The following is an 18,253-nucleotide window of genomic DNA, read 5'->3' as shown; positions in this document are numbered from 1 at the left end:
AAATCTCTGTAATGGAGCCCCGGATAGAAGAAAAAACCTGACAGGGGATCTAATCCTGACCCACTCTGCCTAAAAACAGTCTGGGCTCTCTGATCACATTTTTTTCTTTCAGTAATAAATCTCTAGATGACGTCTTCATAGATTTCCTCTCAGATTGTTCCATTTATTTCCATCTTTTTGTAGTATAGATTGTATGGAGGAGGAGGGGTAGATAGATAGATAGATAGATAGATAGATAGATAGATAGATAGATAGATAGATAGATAGATAGATAGATAGATAGATAGATAGATAGATAGATAGATAGATAGATTTTATTATTATTATTATTATTTATAGTAGAAAAACTTGCAGGAAGCCACACCCACTGCTATATACTATTTGGTGAATATTAAATGAATTCCCCTCATTCATCTGATATCACCAGACTGTGGGCGGAGTTCTCACATGTCCCGCTTCCCCCCACATATCTTTATACAACCTCCCCATACACCTAACACAGCATGGAGGGGCTCAGTGAAGGTGGTGGTGAAGGTGTGGAGATGTCGGATCGGGTCACACAGATCATAAAAGGAGATCCGCCCGGCCTCATAATCCAGATCTATCCCGACTCTGTTACTGGAGAGATTGGTGGGTAAGAGGATCCATTTACTGTTATGTATCACCCAATAATGATCACCAGTCCTGTCCAATCCCCAGGACTTCTTATTATTTCCTATCAATCCTCCCCTCTCTATACTGGGGTAACACATCCCGACTCTCCATCCATCTGATCCCCCGACATCCACTTCCCAGTAATGTCTCCCTGAGGAGAAACTCTGACTGCTCATCACCTGAAGATAACACTGAAATCTCTCTGGTGTTTCTGGACGATTCTGGTCTATATCTGACCTGGATACAGTTTTCCTGTCATCTGAGATCTGTAGATATTTACCAGCTGTGTTTCCATCCAGTAATATGTCTGCAGCTCCCTGAATATAGAACACATTTACCTCTGTTATTATATCAGATAAACCGGTGTGTAAGACCCCCACCACATCCAGACCCCCTCCATCATGGAGGAGTTCCTCATGTCTCTCTCTGTCCTCATTATCTCCATCCTCAGTATCACACAAGTCACCTGTGTCTGATTCCTGTAAGACAGTCAGTGGATCCGTCATGTTACACAGCTCCTCAATGTGACACAACTTCCTGGACAGCTCCTCCTTCTTTATTTGCAGATCCCGGATGGAGATGGAGATCCTCTCTGCTCTTCCGGAGATGTCCCTCAGGACTCTCTTCTCCAGGTCTTCCAGACGTCTCCTGAGATCTCTAAACAGGACAGTGACTCTCTCTGTGTCACCAGCTGCTTCTTCTTCTACTTTCCTCCTGTGTTCCTGCAGACTCTGGACTCTTTCCTCCGTCTCCTCTCTCTTTGTAAGAAGTTTCTGCAGAACATTCCTCAGTGTCTCCTTCTTCTTCTCAGAAGCCTCATCCAGTGATTTCATCTTATGTCCTTTATGTTCTCCAATCACATAACAAGACATGCAGGCACAGCTACCATCGTTAGTGCAGAAATACTTCAAAACCTCCTTATGGACAGAGCATTTCCTGCTCTCCATGGGCAAGGTGGGGTCACATAAGATGTGTTCTGGGGACTTTTTGTGGACTCTCAGGTGTTTATCACACAGAGAAACCTCACAGTGCAGACAGGATCTAACAGCAGGTACAGGAGAATCCACACAGTAAGTACAGAAGACCCCGGACTCCTCCTGATCTGGATGAGCAGACAGGAAAGTCTCTGCTATGTTACGTAGTGTTATGTTCCTGTGCAGTGCAGGACGATCTGGAAACTTCTCTCTGCATTCAGGACAGGAATATCCTCCATACCCCCCCTGTGTACCCAGCACACGATCAATACAGACCCGGCAGAAGTTGTGTCCACATTTCAGGGTTACAGGATTGGTATAAATGTTCAGACAGACGGCACATTTCAGCTCAGCTCTCAAATCAGCAGACGCCATCGCTGACAGCAGAAGAGAAACTAAACTGAAAGTCTCTGACACCGGAGAGGAATGTGGATGGGGGAGGGGTGACATCCTCCTACACAGGGTGAGGCTGGATGAATATTATAGGACACGGAGATCAGAGTACAGAAGGGAGATTTTTGCAGTAGTAATGATAGTAGTAGTAGTAATGATAATTATACCTCCCAACATTAGAAGAGAGAGAAGGGCTTCTGGTTCCGGTGCAGTATGGAGTAGCTGCATTTCCTCCACTGCTCCCGCAGCTCGACCCCTTAATCTGCCTGCAAAGCCAGCCCAAACCTCCCTACACTGCCCGCAGCCTCATCGGGAGCCCCCAGTGCCTCCATGGACCGTTTTGTGGAGAAAAACCTGCCGCGATTGCATACGGCCTACTCGGTGCCGCTGGCCCAGCCGCAAATCGAGGCCCAGGCCTCGGCCTGGTAGGATCCTGCGGCAGACATGACATGCATGGATGTGAACGGCTCCACAGCGCCTCACTCCACACATCCTTCCCCACATCCTGCCTCTCCCCCTTCACACCATGGGGACTCAAGTACAAATACCAACACTGAGCTCATTGCCCAGGCCGTGGCTGCACTATTATCCCCCATGATAGCTGCATCAGTAGAAAAAGCAGTCAATGTGGGGATGCAAAAAACAAAAAACAACTGGGGGAACATAACACCAGATTAAATGAAGTTGAAAGCCACCTATCCAACGTGGAAGAGGAACTATAGTAAGCGCAAGCTAGGGAACAAGCCCAGGACAAAACAAACCAATATGTGCTCCAAAAATTGGACGACTTGGAGAACAGATGCAGAAGGAGTATCACGGAGTCCCTCCAAGCATCAGCCATCTCAAAATTCTGTGCCAGGCTCTAGGCCTTCTTGACCCATGCACAGTTGAACGGCCCACCGCATGGGAACTTACAACACGAAGTGCAAAAATCCCCACCCGATCATCGCAAAATACCTGAACTACTCAGATAAAGCTGCCATCCTACAAAAATTGAGGCTTTCCAGATCCCTTCAAATAGACGGAATAAAGGTCCTAGTCTTTGCGGACTATTCCAGCGAAGTCTCCAAGAAAAGGAAGGCCTTCCAACAGATCTGCTCGGAACTCCACCAGCGACAAGTGAAATTCACCCTGGCTTTTCCTGCTATCCTCCGCCTCCAGGCCCCCAATGGGGATCAACTCTCCTTCCAGGGCCCCTCTGAAGCAGAAGTCTTCCTGCGCAGGCAATACGCTGGCCTCCACTCCAACTCCTCATCCAGGGCGGCCCTGAATAATCGCTCTCTGGAACAAAGAAGCCCTAGGAAGGACTCCCCAAAGCGCTTCAGGCCTTCGGGACACAACCAACGCTCTGCTCCTCATTGAATCGGTATCCACTCACACCAGTTCAGAATACAATTGGGTGTACATAAGTTTCCCTGCTAGGTTACCCGAGTTTGGGCCCCACCTTCTCTAAGGTCACCCTTGAGTATGGCCTCTATGAACGTGAGCGGGGCTTACTACTGTGTTTAATCTGTTTATACTCAGGTTACCCCCCCCATTCACTTTATGCCTCCGGTATATTTGTTATGTCTTCCATGGTCCTACCGCTTTCAGTTAACTCCCTTCCCCATGCATACCCAAAGTTGGCTGCATAAAAATAGTTCTACTCCGGGGGCAGGAGGCGGAGCCTAGCAGAGCAGACATGCATTGTTAGAGCTCCACACCACTGAGGAGAGAAGAGAAGGACAAAGCGGAGCCTGCAGGCTCAAAAGGTATCCATTTGAACCTTTTTGCCCCAGGGAAAAAACTGTGAAAGTTTGGGCAGGAAATATGGTACTGGGAGGAAACCGTGGCAGAAATAAAAATCACCTCACAAAGAGCTCACAGGCACTCACTGCAGCTGAAGCAGCTCCAGTCACCTCACAAGATACAGCATCAGGGCGCTCTCACAGACAGAAAATGTCACAGCAAGACTCTCCATTTGAGTCAGATACAGAACAAATCCTCTCACAAACTTCTCCACAAGCCTCCTCAGTATCCCCAGTAATATTATTACAATTTGAAAAGATGCTTCATAAGGCTTTAAAACAAACCTCAGACCAAATAACAAAAAGCCTAACCAAAGAAATAAGACAGCTGGGAAACCGCACCGCAGCCTTAGAAATAAAAATGGATGAAATTGAAATTACAACCCAAGAAAATATAACAGAATTGGAACAATTAAAAAAAGAGAATTTAATACTTCAAACTAAGCTCGAAGATTACGAAAATAGAGCCAGACGTTCAAACTTGCGCATAAGGGGAATACCTGAAACTGTGACAGACCTGCAATCTACTATTACTGCTCTATTACAAGAACTAAAGCCAGATATCCCTATGGAACGTTTAGAACTGGACCGAGTACACAGAGCCCTCACAGCCAAAAAGAAAGATGGACCCCCACGTGATATAATCACAAAATTTCATTATTACAGAACGAAAGAACAAATACTAATTGCTGCAAGAGAAAAAAAGGAACTTAATTTTCAAGGACACAATTATCAAATTTTTGCTGACCTATCCCAACTTACTATTACTAAAAGACGATCCATGAAACCCCAACTAATGGAACTGCAACGCCACAACATTATGTATCAATGGGGATTCCCCTTTTCAGTCATATTTAACTACCAAGGTACAATTTACAGAAGCAGATCAGCAGATGAACTACAACAAACCCTTTTAAAATTAAATCTGACAGAACCCACAAGCAGCAACTCTCCCACACGCAGAAGAATAGCGTCATCTTCACCTTCAGGCAGCACCCAGAAAATTTCAGAACAAAATGGGAATCATCATTCTCACAAAAGAGGCCGTTATGCCACATCATCCATGGACCAAGAAGAGATGGTTCTCTATAAAAAACCTATATTTATAACTGAATGTAACTGCATTCTGATAGTCACACACTGTGTGGGATCATGTTACATTCCAGTTATATTTCTAATTACTTCTGATTCATATAGCCTTAGAATATATTAGTGAAATAAGGAAATTCTTGTTCAGTTATATATTATCAGGTAATAACAATAGATTTATTACTTTTTAGGACAAATATGTTCAATAATCCAGAAGTAATGGAAGCTTTTTCTTTCTTTTCTTAAAACAAATATATTATTACCTAACTAGTTCCTAGAATTATGTTTTTGTTTATTCTAATCTGAAGCAATACAACCTCAATTTTATGAGTTAACATATCTAAACAGTTACATATGAATAAAATACGTAATTGTTTACTCTAAAAGGGTTAAAATCCCAAAATAATTCAAACTATCTTCATCAATACCAAAGTTATTAACAGTACCTTTCTAACTGAATTATTTAGCCTAGGGCAAGACTAGCCATATACAACCACCCTGGAATAAATAATTTCAACAAAAACTATATTCTGCACTCCAATTAATGAAACATCATTTTGATGTCTTTTGACATAGCACTTCTCTCCTGTAAGCGGAAGATCCGTGTACCCCCATTAGCCCTCCTCATTCTCCCAACCATATTATGTGGGAGTGTGATGAAGGCACTTATTCCCCTGAGAGAGATATTTATTCTCTTTCACGGAAAAATTGTGATTACTTGCAAAAAATAATTTATACAATGTATCATCTAATCTCATATGTTTTTTGTTTACTCTTTACTCCAGAATTCACTGGTTTCTTTTCTATCTATTCATCTCTTCAGTCCACACAGGTTGATCTGCGCAGTCAGCTCTGCATAACAAAAAGTAAGTCAAAACTATTTGATCTATTGCCATGGCACCACTGAATATACTTTCCCTGAATGTTCAGGGAATAAATGTCCCTCAAAAAAGGACCAAAGCCTTCCGTACTTTCCATAACAAGAAGGCTTACATAGTATGCCTCCAAGAAACACACTTCACCAAAGATTCTACTCCAAAATATATTTCTCCTTTTTATCAACAAATTTACATGGCTTCTGCCTGTACCAAGCAAAGGGGAACTCTAATTGCATTTCACCGATCCACACCATTCACCTTATCATCAGAAATTAAAGACCCAGAAGGTAGATACCTGATACTCATGGGTTATATAATGGATACAGCAATCACGGTGATTTCCTACTACGCTCCTAACAAACAACCTACACCATTCCTCTCACATATATTACAAGTGATTAATACACACAAAATAGGAACAGTGATAATGTGTGGGGATTCGAACCAGGTCCTCCTCCCATTTCTAGATAAATCACCTTTTACACCATCCAAAATAACCTCTAGATTACCTTTTTCTCAACTTCTTTCCAAATACAATTTGGTAGATTCATGGAGAGAAAGTAACCCAATGAAAAAGAAATTCACTTATTTCTCGCACCCTCATCAAACCTTCACCAGAATAGATCATATTTTTCTAACAATAGGAATGATACCAGAAATTATTGCATCAGATATAATTCCGATTCCGTGGTCTGACCATAATGCAGTATACACTACTATAGCCTCAGCCATACCAAAAGCGCATGACCCAACGTGGTACTTACCAGACATAATGCTCAAACACCCACTACATCAGATGGCCATTGAACAAGCTTTAAAGGAATACATATCAATTAATAATACAACAGACATCTCCCCAATAACACTGTGGGAAGCTCATAAGCCTGTCTTGCGTGGTACAATACAAAGACAAATGGCACTATTTAAACGGGAACGCAAAAATCTAGCAAAAAAACTAGAACTCAATTTTAATGCAGCCTACATATCATTTCAAGATAATCCATCTCAGAGTACAAAATCTCATCTGGAAAAATCTAGATTGGAATACGATCTATTTCTCACTGAGTCAGTTGATAAATCCCTCAAACGCTCCAAACACAATTTCTACATGAATACAAACAAACCAGGTACATATTTGGCTCGGGCATTAAATTCAACTAACAAATCTTTCAAACCAATACGTTTGAAATTATCAAAAAATGTTTACACTTGTAATCCAGTTAAAATAGTCCATAAATTTCACTCACATCTCGCAACTTTATACAAGACAAACAATGAATTTAATCCTACAGAAGCTGAATCCTTCTTCTCAAAAATAACCTTACCTGAGTTATCTCAGAATCAAAAAAGCAGTTTGGATGAGCCTATAACTATAGATGAAGTTGCTAACGCCATAAAAGACCTAAAACTTAACAAAAGACCAGGCCCAGACGGCTACTCGGCTTTATACTATAAAACATTCTCAGAAATACTCTCTCCCATTCTCACTGAAACTTTTAACAAACTTCTAGATGGACATTCTTTTCGGCAAGAAACACTAATGGCAATTGTTTGTATGATCCCAAAACCCCTCTCTGATGATACTTCCTGTGTGAATTATCGGCCTATCTCTCTGTTAAACCTTGATATTAAATTATTAGCAAAAATAATAGCAAAACGCCTCAATAGCATTATAGGAAAATTAATACATAGAGATCAAGTAGGCTTCATGCCAAATAGACAGGCAGGCGATAATATACGCAGGGCAGTGTTATTGGCACATATTGCTAAAAAACGGAAAATCCCTTTATGTTTTCTATCTCTCGATATTAAGAGGGCATTTGACACAGTATCCTGGCAATATATGCAATATTCATTACAAAAGTGGGGTTTTGGACCCCACTTTTTAACATGGATCAAGGCATTATATAATAAACCCAAAGCCTATATAAAATATGCTGGATACAAATCTGAAGCCTTTAATATCGAAAGAGGTACCCGACAGGGTTGCCCATTATCTCCCTTATTATTTGCCCTTATACTCGAACCCATGGCCCAATACATCAGAACAAACCAAACTATAACTGGCATTGAAGTAGGAGGTATTACACACAAATTATGTATATTTGCAGACGATATATTACTTTTTCTATCATCACCACAGGTCTCTGGTCCTAACTTAATACCAGCTCTTGATGGATTTGCAGCCCTATCCGGCCTTATGATTAATCCTAAGAAATGCCTAGTGCTTAATATTTCACTCACAAACATGGAATTGATCCCGGCTAGGGCTGCACTCCCATTCACATGGGCAGAAAAATCAATCCCATATCTTGGAATTCATTTAACAGCATCTCATTCTGACTTATTCTCAACCAATTATCCTCCTGTATTAAGACAGATCACAAATCTAATAAAACAATGGTCGCAACTTCCTTTATCCTGGATAGGGAAGATTAATGCAATCAAAATGACTATTCTACCCAAATTGCTTTATCTATTCAGAGTCCTCCCTATTCAAATTCCTTCCTATTTTTTGAGAATAGTACAAAAAAAAGCAACTTCTTTTATATGGGGATCTTCTAAACCACGTATACCTATACACACACTACATCTTCCCAAAAATAAAGGAGGCCTGGGATACCCTAATTTTACTAACTACTACAGAGCAGCACATTTGCCCAGTCTGTCCAAATACCATGCAAAACAGGAAATCCCATTATGGGTATTTATAGAGGCTTCAGAAAATGACCCTCTATTAATATCAAATTTATTATGGCTTGATCCTAAAGACCGCTTTAAAATTCATAATCCCATAACTAAACACTTCTTATCTCTCTGGGATAAACTAAAAACCAAATATCAGTTACAATCTCCACACAATCCTCTCCTTTCTTTTATCAGAAATCCGGCCTTTTATCCGGCATGGATCTACCCAAATTCTTTTAAAGCTTGGACAACATCAGGCATTCAGACACTAAATGACTTCATAGCATCTAAATCATTCCTTTCATTCCCATCGCTTAGAGAAAAATATGATCTACCAAACTCTGAGATATTTAGATATCTCCAAATCAAAAATTTCTATACACCATTCCTAAAGGGGGATACACCATTATCCCAATTATCCATTTTTGAATCAATCTGTACAAAAGATCCATTTGCTAAAGGTACAATTTCATCACTTTATAATCAATTATATGGAGTAGCAAATCTTAATAGACCCTCTTACGTTCAGAGGTGGGAGGAGGACCTGGGACGAACTTTAGAAGACACGGACTGGTCTAATATATGGCTCACATCTAAGTCATCTTCACCCAACATCTTGGCACTGGAGACAAATTATAAAGTCCTAACTCGCTGGTACCTTGTACCCGCTAGAGTGGCAAAATATTCACCTAATACCTCAGCTCTTTGTTTTCGAGGATGCCCAGAAATAGGCACATATTTACACATATGGTGGACGTGCCCAGTAATCCAAACCTTCTGGAAGGAAGTCTTCGTGATTGCATCTAAAATATTTAAAAAAATAATACAACCAGATCCATATTTAACTTTACTTAATCTAAAACCGGAATGGTTAACACTCTCTCAATTCAAACTTATGATCCAACTAATAACGGCTGCAAAACAAACAGTGGCCAAGGCATGGAAATCTCCTACATTGGTACTAGCAGAAACAATTCACAGAATGAATAATACAATGTCCCATGCTAAGATGGTAGCCATCGGTCAAAATCAAATTCCAAAATTTGAAAAACTCTGGCATCCTTGGATAAAACAACAGTTCCTGTCAAATTTCAATGACTCTGTCCTGTTGCCATGGTAGCAGATTAAATGACTTACAGAGACACCCATTCTAAGGCTTCAAAGAGAACTAAAAAGAATAATAAACTGATGAGCGGGACAACCTTGTGGACCATACCTCTACCTTTCAACCCTTTTTCTTCTTTCTCTTTCCTTTTCTCCACCTTATGATTAAAGCTCATTATCAGAATTTATTTGACCTATATACACTCTACTTGTAAACAATATGTATAGTAGGTATAAATCATTTAAATACCTACAAAAGTAACTAAGGAAATGATATATATCTTTAATTTAGGTTTACGTGAACCCAATGTTTAATATTTGAAATTTCATGATATTTACCTATATAAACCCTACTGTAGAACAATGAGCTTACTTTATAGATCCTTGTAAACTTACTTTATGTATCTTTATGTATCTTTATAACATTGTATACTCAATAAACTTCTTTTGACAAGGAAAAAATAGTTCTACTCCTTAAGGGCAAATCTATGATGCACCTTTCGGGTCAGCACAGCATGGGAGCTGACCTATGCAGTATCTCCATGTGGAAAAAAGAGAAGTTCACTCAATGTTTAGTGTATTGTTTATTCTGTTTTTCCACCCCCCCTAACACTCCCCCTCATCTTCCGCCCTTATCGCACATAAATCACCTGTTACCAGATTCTCATACACCACCTGTCTTCTATATGAAAATCGCAATATCACACGTTAAGACACCAGTTCCCGCCCGCAGACCAAAATCTAATAAGTCCCAGTCACTGGCGCAAATCCCTCAATTCAATCCCCCCACTATGAAAGTCATCTCATGGAACGTAAAAGAGCTTAGATCCCCTAATAAGAGACTAAAAATCCTTTGCCATCTGATGAGGCTGCGAACGGACATTGCCCTCCTCCAAGAGACACACCTATCCTCCTCTGATTTCCACCGCATGAGAAAACTCTGGGTAGGCACAGTTCTAGGATCCAACGCAGTTGGACGCAAAGCCGGAGTCCTTATCTTAATCCACAAAAACCTTCCCCGTGAAGTAATTTTCACTGACCATGGTGACCACGGCAGCTTCCTCACAGTACACATCCGTGTAGCAAATAGAGACCTAGCAATATCCAATATTTATGCCCCCAATAGCCCTAGCAACCAATATTTCAGCAAGATCTCCACTAGACTGCTCAACAACCCACAGATCCCACATGTAGTCGGGGGAGATTTTTAACACCATAATGCACCCCACGGATAATAGATCTACACCTAAAAGCCCCTGTGCAATTCACTCAACCCCCACCTTAACGCACCTTGCAAGCACAATGGACTCTCTCCATCTCCATGACATTCGGCGGCTCCTCCACCCAGTAGACAGGGACTTCACCTTCTACTCTAAACCTCATAATGTCTTCACCAGAATCGATTATCTTTTTTGCACCGACAACATGGTTCCAATGATCTCTGGAGCAGACATCCACGACATACCCATTTCTGACCTTGCCCCTATTTTGACTATCCTTGACAACCCCGAACTGCACCCCAACCCCAGAATTTGGCGTTTTCCCTCCTATCTGCACATCAATACTGACTTCCGAAAGCACATGGAGATAGCATGGGATGAATATTCCACGAACAACTCATCTCACATTGACAACCCAAACCTTTTTTGGGAAGCTGGCACAGCTTTCCTTCGGGGTGAATCATCTCCTACGCCGCTTCCTACAAAAAATACACCCTAAGTTCCAAATGGATAGTTCTAGACTCCGTCTAGCGCAACAATCTCTATATGCCCTAGACTCCCCCGAAAATAGATCTGATTGGCAAGCTGCAAAAAGAGCCTTTGACACCTGGGCAGACACTCTCAAAATTACAAAAAGAGCCCACTTAGGTGCTACACTCCACAAATTTGGCACTAAAGCTGGTAAATTGCTGGCAAGACTGTGAAAAGGCCCACACCACCTCACACACCTCCCTTAGGGATGCCACAGGCTCCATCAAAAACGCACACCAGGAGATTAACAAAGCTATGCTACAATATTATACATCATTATACGCCCCCGACCCCATTGACAATAAAGTCGCAGAATCCTTTCTCGACAAAGTAACCCTACCAACAATCAACCCCATCCAACTGGAATCTCTGAATGCTCCCATTTCCCTATCCAAAATGTCCACTACCATCCGCAACCTAGCGCCATCTAAAGCACCAGGCCCGGATGGGTTCTCAGGGGAATTTTATAAAACCCTACATAAAATAACAGAGCCCTCGCTACTCAACGTCTATAACAGCATTTGGACAGGCGGCCCCTACTTACTTTCGGGAAACCAGGCCATCATCAAACTACTCTCCAAGAAAGGAAAAGACCCCCTCAATCGGGCTCCTACAGACCAATTTCGTTACTAAATCTTGACGTCAAAATTATCTCTAAAATCGTTGCCACTAGACTATCATTCCCTCCTTGATACGCCCCGCACAGGCAGGTTTTATGAAAGGGAGAACTGCCACTCTAAACATACGTAAAGTTATGATGGTCCTAGAACATGCTAAATGCAACCCAGGAGGGGACTTTGCCATCATCACTCTAGATGCCAAAAAAGCCTTTGACAACGTTAGTTTTGAATGGCTCTCTATGACCCTGTCCAAAATGGGCTTCTACAGCCCCTTCAATCACCTTGTCACCACCATGTACACTTCTCCTGCGGCCAGACTCGTGGCAGCCAGTCTTCTTTCCGAAGACTTCCGTCTCTACAAAGGCACGAGACAAGGCTGCCCCCTTTCTCCATTGCTATTCAACCTTGCACTAGAACCCCTCTTCGCACATCCCTTTTTGCCGATGATGTTCTTATGTTTTCAGTCAGCCCCCAATCCAACATGTCCACTATTAAAGCTATATTTGACGAATTCAAACTATGCTCTGGTCTCCGCTTCAATTACGGTAAAAGTGAAATTCTCCCTTAGGCTCTCTCCCAAACCCTCCCTGGACCTCCCAATCCCCCTTCAAGGTCGCAAATCACACATAATTTATCTGGGAATAAAAATAGGGAAGTTACCTTCCTCTATATACAACCTAAACTACCCCCCCGATTACTAAAATATCCCAAGAGTTAGGAAACTGGATGGAACTACCACTTTCTCTCCTGGGAAGATGCCATCTCATAAAAATGGTCAGTTTTGCACACCTATTGTATCCACTCCAAGCGATTCCACTACTCCTGAAACACAAAGACATAAAAATTTTGAACAAAGCCATCACTAACTTCCTCTGGCAGAATAATCGACCACGCATTGCTCTCTGGAAGTTATATCTTCCCAGGCGCGAAGGGGGCACCAATCTCCCAAATGTCAGGACTTATAATTTAGCATGTCTTCTCCAAATAGGCCTTGATTGGCTTTCCCAATCCTCCTGATACTCTAACTACATTTTGGAAACAATGGCTCACCCTTACTCACTGGCCACCCTTCTCCACTGTAAGTGGAAATCTACCCCCTCAACCCCACAGCACAATCTCCTCCTATGGGACACGGCCATAGCATGGCGGGAAGTAAGAGCCTGAAGCTCTCACCTTTCATGTCCAGACACCTTCCAATACAGAACAACCCCAACTTCCCAGCGAGGTGGGAACAAAGACCTTTTCTCATTTGGAAGCAAAAAGGCCTCATTAAATTGCGATCTGGAAACCGGGCGACCTCACCCCTTCTCAGTCGTTGCCAAAACTTTCGACCTTCCACAATCCCATGCCTTTCACTTCAGGCAATGTGTCAATTTTATCTGCAATACCTGTAGAGAGGAAAACAAAAGATTCAAAATGGCTGTCACAGACCAAAAGCTCCAAGATGGCTTCTACACCATCTCTGACATCTATAAATACCTCCTGCTAAACACCACTCCTCCACTAACATCCTCATCAGCTGCTAATTGGGGCAAAGACTTCCAGGACACAGACATAGTGGACAAACTCCTCAAAGGATATAACAAAATCCTACAATTGATACCCAACGAATCCTGGAGAGAAACTCAACTAAAAATCCTTCATCGAGCCTATATCCCTTTCTCTCTGTCAAAAACAGCCAAGGCCCCGCCATCTGCCCCCAGTGCCATCAAGCCAAACCTCCTCTATCCCATCGTTTTTGGTCATGCTTTTTCATCTCCATCTACTGGGATCAAGTCATTTCTTTTATATAAGGAATAACCCTGCTGAAAATACCAAAATACCCCTTATTCCTCATCTTTGGCTATTGGGACGATCACTTGCTTACCTGGTCATCCAACACCTACCTATCATAAAAAAACTGGATTCTGATATGCCTTCTAATTGCTGGGAGGGCCATTCTTAAGAACTGGACTTCCCCATGCCCTCCTAAGGTCTCACAGGTCAAAAAGGGAACTTTTGCTTCTATTACATAAAGATAAATTAAACACGACTTTAACCACGCAAAAGCCAGCAAACGTCTCTACTCCAGATACCCTATCTCAAAAGGAATTCAACAATTTCAAAACTTCTTTTTCATATTTCGGGACTTCCCACTCGATTTTGGGGCAAAAGGATGTATCCGACAATTGACTCATAATTTGACGAACTCGGACCAATACAATGTCCCCATCCTCCACCCACATCCATTAGTAATCCAATCTCAATCTCAAGTCCCTCCATAGTTTTCTTTTCTTTTGTTTCACTTGTGTTGTATATTGTTTTATTACCAGTGTCATAGCCATACAACCCACCTAGGCACATTATGCACAGGCTACATGGCTTTGTTTATGACAAACTTTGCATGAAAATTGTATATCTTCCTTTACGCTGTATCTTGTAATGTCATATCCATTCAATAAAATCTTTGGAAAAAAAAAAAGAAGAGAGAGAGAAAGAGGGAAAGACGAATGTGGAGAAGACATGCGGAGCACTAAGTGCAATGACATGAAAAGTGGAGATGACTACATCATGATGAAAAGGAAATTAGTTATATAACCACTTGACCTGCAGAAGATTTACCCCCCTTCATGACCAGGTAACACACTGCGTTACTTTAACTGACAATTGCACGGTAATGCAACACTGTACATAAATTCAATATATATAATTTTTCCCACAATTAGAGCTTTCTTCTGGTGGTATTTGATCACCGCTGCATTTTTTGAGCTATAAAAAAAAACAACAACAAAAAAAATAACAATTTTGGAAAAAATATTTTTTTTAGTTTTTGTTATAAAACATATGCAATAAAAACATTTATGGAATAGATCAGGGGTAGGGAACCCCCGGCACTGGTGTCGGCAAGCGGCACTCAAAGCCTCTTTTGCCAGCACTCGACTCCCTCCCCATCAGCAGAGCAGCACAGGGAAGTGTCGGTGAGACATTAATGCATTCCAATTTCAGAATTCCCCACAACGCACCTGCACTGAGGGGGAGGTGCTGTGCCCCCACACAGATGGGAAACATTGATTGGTTCTCTAACTTTGCTGTAGCGATCGTCAAGAAGAGATTTGGTGCAGTTCTGGTGGGGGGGTCCCTGTTTCCAGGAAGAGGAGGACTGTCATTGGCCACTGCTAAAGCCACTGCTAAAGCCAATCACAATCCTGCTAGCCCCACACCGACCATCTGGAGGAAGATGGCTCAATTGGTTGCCACTACCAACCTCAAAAATAAGGGATTTCACTGTGATTGAGAAAACCACAATCAGGTGACAGTTTGTGGAATTACTGTTGAGCTTCTGAGAACCTCTGTGTCACTTACTACTGCGGTTACAGCTGTGGGACAGATGAGCAGGGGGTTCAGTGTTGAGACAGAAAAGCGGGGAGGTTAGAGCAGTGGGGCAGATGTGAAAGGAGGATACAGTGGTGAGACAGAAGAGCAGGAGGTTACAAAGGTAGGTCAGAAGAGCAAGAGGTTACAGAGGTGGGGCAAATGAGAAAGCGGGTTACAGTGGTGGGGCAGAGGAGCAGATGGGTTCAGTGTTAGGACAGATGAGAAGATGGTTCAGCAGTGAGACAGAAGAACATGGGGATACAGCGGTGGAGCAGATGTGCAGGGAGGTACAATTACAAAGTTACATAGTTACATAGTTACATAGTAGGTGAGGTTGAAAAAATACACAAGTCCATCAAGTCCAACCTATGTGTGTGATTATATGTCAGTATTACATTGTATATCCCAGGAAGTTGCGTTCGTATCTAATAGTTTCTTGAAACTACTGATGCTCCCACTGAGACCACCGCCTGTGGAAGGGAATTCCACATCCTTGCCGCTCTTACAGTAAAGAACCCTCTATATAGTTTGAGGTTAAACCTCTTTTCTTCTCATTTTAATGAGTGGCCATGAGTCTTGTTAAACTCCCTTCCGTGAAAAAGTTTTATCCCTATTGTGGGGTCACCAGTACGGTATTTGTATATTGAAATCATATCCTCTCTCAAGCGTCTCTTCTCCAGAGAGAATAAGTTCAGTGATCGCAACCTTTCCTCATAACTAAGATCCTCCAGACCCTTTATTAGCTTTGTTGCCCTTCTTTGTACTCGCTCCGTTTCCAGTACATCCTTCCTGAGGACTGGTGCTCAGAACTGGACAGCATACTCCAGGTGCGGCCGGACTAGAGCCTTGTAGAGTGGGAGAATTATTGTTTTATCTCTGGAATTTTCTACATTGAACCTCATTTGCCATGTAGTTGCCCACCCCATTAATTTGTTCAGATCTTTTTGCAAGGTTTCCACATCCTGCGGAGAAGTTATTGTCCTGCTTAGCTTAGTATTGTCCACAAATACATTGATTGAGATTGAGCTGTTTACCCCATCCTCCAGGTCCTTAATGAACAAAATAAACAGGTTTGGTCCCAGCCCAGAACCCTGGGGGGACCCCACTACCCACGCTGACCATTCTGAGTACTCCCCATTTATCACTACCCTCTGAACTCACCCTTGTGGCCAGTTTTCAATCCATGTACTCACCCTATGGTCCATGCCAACGGACCTTATTTTGTACAGTAAATGTCCTTTATCTAGATGGCAACTCACCTCCTCATAGAAGGTTAATAGATTGGTTTGGCAAGAACGATTCTTCATGAATCCATGCTGATTACTGCTAATGATTAGGGATGAGCCGAACACCCCCCCCCCCCGGTTCGGTTCGCACCAGAACCTGCGAACGGACCGAAAATTCGCACGAACATTAGAACCCCATTGACGTCTATGGGACTCGAACATTCAAAAGTGCTCATTTTAAAGGCTAATTTGCATGGTATTATCCTAAAAAGGGTTTGGGGACCTGGGTCCTGCCCCAGGGGACATGTATCAATGCAAAAAAAGTTTTTAAAACGTCCGATTTTGCGGGAGAAGTGATTTTAATGATGCTTAAAGTAAAAAAAAAAAAAGTGAAATATTCCTTTAAATATCATACCTTGGGGGTGTCTATAGTATGCCTATAAAGTGGCGCGTGTTTCCCGTGCTTAGAACAGTCCCTGCATAAAATGACATTTTTAAAGGAAAAAAAGTCATTTAAAACTGCTTGCGGCTTTAATGTAATGTCGGGTCCTGGCAATATGGATGAAAATCAGTAAGACAAATGGCATGGGTAACCCCAAGTCCATTACCAGGCCCTTTGGGTCTTGTATGGATATTAAGGGGAACCCCACACCCAAATTAAAAAAGGAAACAGCAGTATACAGGCTCTGTACTCTGAATAGCAGTATACAGGAGGTGCAAACAAGACAGGGACTGTAGGTTTGTTGTTAAGTAGAATCTGTTTGTAATTTTGAACTGGTACATTTTTAACGTGTTTAGCCAAAAAATCTATTTTAAGCTTTTTGGAAAACATAGGGAAGGGTTATCACACCTGTGACATTTGTTTTGCTGTCTGTGCTCCTCTTCAGAAGATTTCACCTCACTTTTTGTCCCAATGACAAATGTTTTTTGAAAATTTTGAGTTTTTTGTGAAACAAGGATTGGTGATAAAGCATCAGTGGAAAGGAGAAATGTTTTTCCCATATTAACTCTTACAGGAGAGAATTTCCCTTCCTATGGGGTAGATTTCATCTCACTTCCTGTTGTCACCTTCTGTTTGCAAGTAGGAATCGTTTGTAAGTTGGATGTTTGAAAGTAGGGGCCTGCCCTATATACTCTGCAGAAATTTGGGCCTTAGGTGTTGTTGTGGCCTCAACACTGTAAACCCTCACAGGGCCCTGCTGTGAAATATTAGATCAAGAATTGTAATTACATACCCCTGTTGAACAGGGGCAGAAAAATTGGGCCTTTGGTGGTGGTGCTGGTGCCACAACACTGTAAGTCCTCACTCGCTCTTGGTGGGTGCAGAAACGGGCCCTGCTGTGAAATATTAGATCAAGAATTGTAATTACATGCCCCTGTTGAACAGGGGCTGAAAAATTGGGCCTTAGACACTGGTGCTGGTGCCACATCACTGCAACCCCTCACAGATACTCTAGTTGGAACGCAGAAACGAGCCCTGCTGCAAAGTATTGCATCAAAAATTGTAATTACACGCCCCTGTTAAACAGGGGCTGAAAAATTAGGCCTTAGGCACTGGTGCTGGTGCCATAACACTGCAACCCCTCACAGATACTCTAGTTGGAATGCAGCAACGAGCCCTGCTGCAAAGTATTGCATCAAAAATTGTAATTACATACCCCTGTTAAACAGGGGCTGAAAAATTGGGCCTTAGGCACTGGTGGCGGCGCCCAAAACCAAAAATGTTCTTACAAGC

General features: G+C 42.1%; 1 protein-coding gene across 1 annotated transcript; it reads right to left on the bottom strand.

The window, feature by feature from the left end:
• Positions 1 to 443: 443 nt before the first annotated feature.
• On the bottom strand, positions 444 to 2,078 carry LOC141133747 (E3 ubiquitin-protein ligase TRIM11-like). Its single transcript, XM_073623280.1, has one exon. It carries the CDS (start codon positions 2,076 to 2,078, stop codon positions 444 to 446), a length of 1,635 nt encoding a protein of 544 aa, XP_073479381.1.
• Positions 2,079 to 18,253: the final 16,175 nt, after the last annotated feature.

Source organism: Aquarana catesbeiana, linkage group LG03 (genome assembly GCF_042186555.1).
Source record: "Aquarana catesbeiana isolate 2022-GZ linkage group LG03, ASM4218655v1, whole genome shotgun sequence".
Taxonomy (NCBI): domain Eukaryota; kingdom Metazoa; phylum Chordata; class Amphibia; order Anura; family Ranidae; genus Aquarana; species Aquarana catesbeiana.
Note: the sequence above shows the minus strand (reverse complement) of the source record. Positions and strands in the feature narration are given on the sequence as shown.